Below are 4,052 nucleotides of genomic sequence, written 5' to 3'. Positions count from 1 at the left end.
TATAGAGATAGCTCAGCATAACCTGAGCTATCTCTGTAGTTCTGCTGCTATAGGCTTAGACTGCTGGAGGACATAGGGACCCCATTTCATCATTCTGCTTCATTCTATCTCTATTCTCCCACTCTGCAGAATCTGTTAGTTCAATCTCTAACGTTCTGCTCTCTCTGCTTTTTCTCATAGTAGCTTCATCAGGTCTGTTCCTGTTTGGCTGTTTGCCCCCGACCCCCCACCCGCCCGGAGGGCTATAGCTAGCTTCCACTGATAACAAGTGACAAGATCCCTTTAAGTTAGAATAACAATAAAGTTGTTCATTCAGAAGCTGATGATCAAAAGTTCATATTTTATTATATCCTTATGGAGTGACATAGATCAGTCAGATGCTGGTTTTCTACCTGGTAGCAGAGGGTCCAGGTCCTTTGCTGAAGTCTAGAGGGTGTCCTTTGGACCTATCAATCCTCACAGAGGAACGTTCTGCTCCATCCTCCTTCACATCGATATACTCCATCTTCTGCTCTTCAATCAATCTGAGAGAGAAAAGAACCAGTGCTTCAGGTCCAGTCGGTGTGTAGAGAACCAGATAAACATATTTACGGCTACTACAACCAGCCTTGACTTGTCTTCTCCTTCTTTACATCAGACACTCTGATGTTGGGAGTAAAGGCCTACTGGCTAGAACAGAGTTTGAGTTCCTGTACTTGGTTCATCCTACAGCCGAACCCTCTGAGTCCATGAGCAAGACCTTTAGCCCTAGTGTTTGAAATCTCTTCTATTAAATCCATTTCTATAGCTCCAATTCACATCATGTCATCTCAGGTCACTTTATAGAGACAATTCAACCAGTTCATCCAGTAAGACTGGTTCAAGGTTTTCTATCTAAGGGAAACCAGCTGATTGCATCGGCCATCTGCTGAGGCCGACTGGGGTTTGTATTTCATTGTAATGCATGTTTGCAACGACCAATACAGTTGATAATCTTTATGTCTGTTGGGAGATTTGTAGGTGCTTAAAGGAAATTAGAGTTAAAACTGTGTCTGAAATCAGAGGAAAGTCAGATGTAATCCAAGTAGTGACTTGTGCTGGTTCTGAACACAGGAGCCTGCTGACCTGCTGCGATAAGCTCCAGTGAGAAACTTTAAGTTAAAGAAGCAGTTCTGGAACATTTCAGACTCAGACTTCCTTTGGAGGAAGATGAAGTCCAAGTCTGAACCAAGCAGAGACTAGACCATTAAGAAGAACCAGTTAAAACTTGTCTAATTTTGACATTTGTTTAAATATCTCCATCACCTGAGGAGCAGGTGAGCAGCAGCTTCCATTGAATATACTGATTCAGTATAATATAATATATTATAATATAATCAAATATAAACAAAAAAAATCTGGTGATACTGCTCTGCATCTAAGTTCTCCAATATAAGCAAGTTAATAGAAACACTGAACTAATTTCTCATATTTCATTTGGACAAATACTGGATGACGATAATTCTGAACATATCCAAGCTGATGCGGACTAGAATTGATAACAATGCAGGCGCCGTGGGTTTTTGGGCATTGCCCGGCCCTACTGCTGGGTGGGTCCGGGATGGGTCCGGGGGTCTGGGATCCCTGGGGCGTGTTGCCCTCGGGCGCGGGTCCCGGTGGGGTTCGGAGGCTCGGGTTCTGTGGGTGGTGCTGCTTTAGGTCTGGGCCGGTATGCGCCCGGCTGTCTACTCCTGCTGCCGCAGCCTCTGGTGTGCCAGGGTGCCTCGGGGCCTGTTGGGCTGGGGGGGCATGGACATTAACAGCTATGGCAGATGCTTACCCCCTCACGGGTTTGCACTCTGTAAGTGAGGGAAGGGGAGGGAGAGGGGCAGTAGGAATGATCTCGGCCTGGATGTCTTTTGTCGCTTGTGTGGTGAGTAGTTTGAATGTTATTGTAGGGGAGGGATTAGATATCCGGAGGGGGGGGGGGGGGGGGTGATAGAGGGAGAGGATTTCAGAAGGGCTTCGGGTCTGGCTCCCTGTCTTGGTCCTGGGCCGTGCTGTCCCCTGGTGGGGCGTCGTCCGGGATGGGGGCTCTGCGTGTTGCGCGTGGGCTGGCCGGCCGGAATTATTATCATCATTCCTTTTTTTCTATTCTTATTTTATTTTTTTCTATTTATTTATTCATTAATTTATTGTTTTTTTTTGTTTTGTTTTTTTTGATGGACAGGATGGGGGGAGGGTGGTGGTGTTGGTTCTGTGCCCGGCTGGCCGGTGGGTCCTGCTGCCGGTCCCTGGCCCTTGGGCTATGGTGGTGAGACTGGTGGGGCCCCCCTCTCTGGAGGGTCTCTCGGGGAACAGGGGTGCCTATTGGAGTCAGCGAGGGAGCTGGCTCCCTGGGAGTGCAGCTAGCACCCCAGTCCTTTGCTCCCCATCCCCGAAATCCTCCCTCTGCCTGCTCCTTCACACTGCCACATATGTAGATTTTTGTGGAGGGGGTCGTTACCAGAGGGCCCCACCTTCTGACGATGTCCCCCACCCGAATTTTATTTTGCATTTTAGACATATCCATCTACATCATTTTCACAACACACATCTATGTAGGGTATTTTGTAGGGTGGGGGTCAAGGCCACCTGGGGGGGGGCTTATTTTATGGGCCTCACCACGGTCGGCCTCTTCAATCCCCTCTCGCATCTAGACATTGAAGGTCCAGGGTTGTCAAAGGGGGGGGGTGCGCTGGCACCGTCTATCCCCCGGAGGGGGGGTGGACTGTGCCGGACATCCCCTCTTGGTACTCCCAGTTTTAATTACATCTGAGAGCAACACGCATCAACACCACATCTGAGCGGCCGCAGGGAGGATCGGGGTCTTCTCACACCCCTGTTCTCCTGCTGCCTCCCGGAGTCTGGGGCCAGGAGGAAGAGTGAGCCACCGGTGGCTGGGGCTGTTACTTCTGCTCTCCCCAAAGAAGGTTGGAAAGAGGGGCATGAAGTGCCTGGTTAAAGTAGGTTTTTTTTTTTTTTTCTTTGGGGGTGGCGGTTCTGAGTTGGGTGGCCTGCGTGGGATGGGTGGGCCCCGGTCCCGGGGGGGGCTCTTGCTGGGGGTGGTCCGGTCCGTGTGCGGGGTGGGTGGCCGGGCTCGAAGTGGCGGGGTCGCCGCTCCCCTCCGCCCCATCCGGATTTTAGGTTCACTTATTGGGTCATCCGATAGTCCTGGGACAAGCCACTGGTGCCGCCGGGTCTTTGGTCCTGGAATTATTGGATTCGAGTGTTATGTGTGAATGTGTGTCCGCGTTTTTATTTTATTTATTTAATTATTTTTATTATTTATTTAGTTATTTATTTTTCATTTATTTATTTTTTCTTTCCCTGTGGTGCGAGTGGGGGCACTAGGGAGGGATGGCATAATTGAGATTGTGAGTGTGTTTTTTTTTTTTTCTCCTCTCCCAGGTTGGGGTCCCAACTGCACCCCCTCCCAAATACATCTCAAGTCTCCGCTAACTGCGGAGCCCATTCCCCCCGTCCTGCTCTTCCTCCGCTGGCTGGTGTCGGGGCTCGCCAATGCACTGGTGGGGCTTGGGGTCTGGGGGTGGATGCCCGGGTGGCTGCCGGCTCGTTCCTGGCAGCCTCTCCGCTGCCCCGGCCGGCCGGGGCCTTGCTGGGGCTCCTGTCTGGGGGTCGGGCGCCCCTGGGGCCTCGGATCCCTGGGGCCCAGGACTAGATTTGCTTCGGGGTGGGGCCGGGTGTTGTTCTGAGATTGTCGGTGCCGGTGCCGGTGCCAGTGCCTTCGCTTCGATGCTGGTCTTGTGGTGCCGGTTCCGGGGGGAGGGGAGCTGCACGGCATGGTGAGGTGCGGGTCTTGGGTTTTGTTTTGGGCTCTTGTTTTTACGCTTGCATTTCTCTTCTTGCTTAGGGGAATTTTTTATTTTTTATTTATTTATTTTTTATTTATGTATATATATATGTACACTCACCGGCCACTTTATTAGGTACACCTGTCGAACTGCTCGTTAACACTTAATTTCTAAGCAGCCAATCACATGGCGGCAACTCAGTGCATTTAGGCATGTAGACATGGTCAAGACAATCTCCTG

The 4,052-nt window shown here is 50.5% G+C and overlaps 2 protein-coding genes across 2 annotated transcripts in view; both read right to left on the bottom strand.

Moving 5' to 3' along the window:
- Positions 1-2,653, bottom strand: part of LOC107103594 (NACHT, LRR and PYD domains-containing protein 12-like) — a 127,019-nt gene extending 124,366 nt beyond the window's left edge. Inside the window, exons 1-4 of the mRNA XM_015403363.1 lie at positions 2,623-2,653; positions 1,563-1,757; positions 1,105-1,201; positions 393-524 (exon numbers count right to left, since the gene is read on the bottom strand). Of these exons, the coding sequence (XP_015258849.1) occupies positions 393-524; positions 1,105-1,201; positions 1,563-1,757; positions 2,623-2,653 (455 nt within the window). The remainder of the gene's footprint in view (positions 1-392; positions 525-1,104; positions 1,202-1,562; positions 1,758-2,622) is intronic.
- Positions 2,654-2,788: 135 nt separating this feature from the next.
- Positions 2,789-3,802, bottom strand: LOC107103593 (serine/arginine repetitive matrix protein 1-like). Its single transcript, XM_015403361.1, has 2 exons — positions 3,526-3,802; positions 2,789-3,207 (listed from the first exon to the last, which is right to left on the bottom strand). Exons 1-2 carry the CDS (start codon positions 3,800-3,802, stop codon positions 2,789-2,791), a joined length of 696 nt encoding a protein of 231 aa, XP_015258847.1.
- Positions 3,803-4,052: the final 250 nt, after the last annotated feature.

Source organism: Cyprinodon variegatus, unplaced genomic scaffold (genome assembly GCF_000732505.1).
Source record: "Cyprinodon variegatus isolate N-32 unplaced genomic scaffold, C_variegatus-1.0 Scaffold1484, whole genome shotgun sequence".
NCBI classification, from domain to species: Eukaryota; Metazoa; Chordata; class Actinopteri; order Cyprinodontiformes; family Cyprinodontidae; genus Cyprinodon; species Cyprinodon variegatus.
The sequence above is the reverse complement of the archived record's forward strand: the minus strand, read 5'-3'. Positions and strand labels throughout refer to the sequence as shown.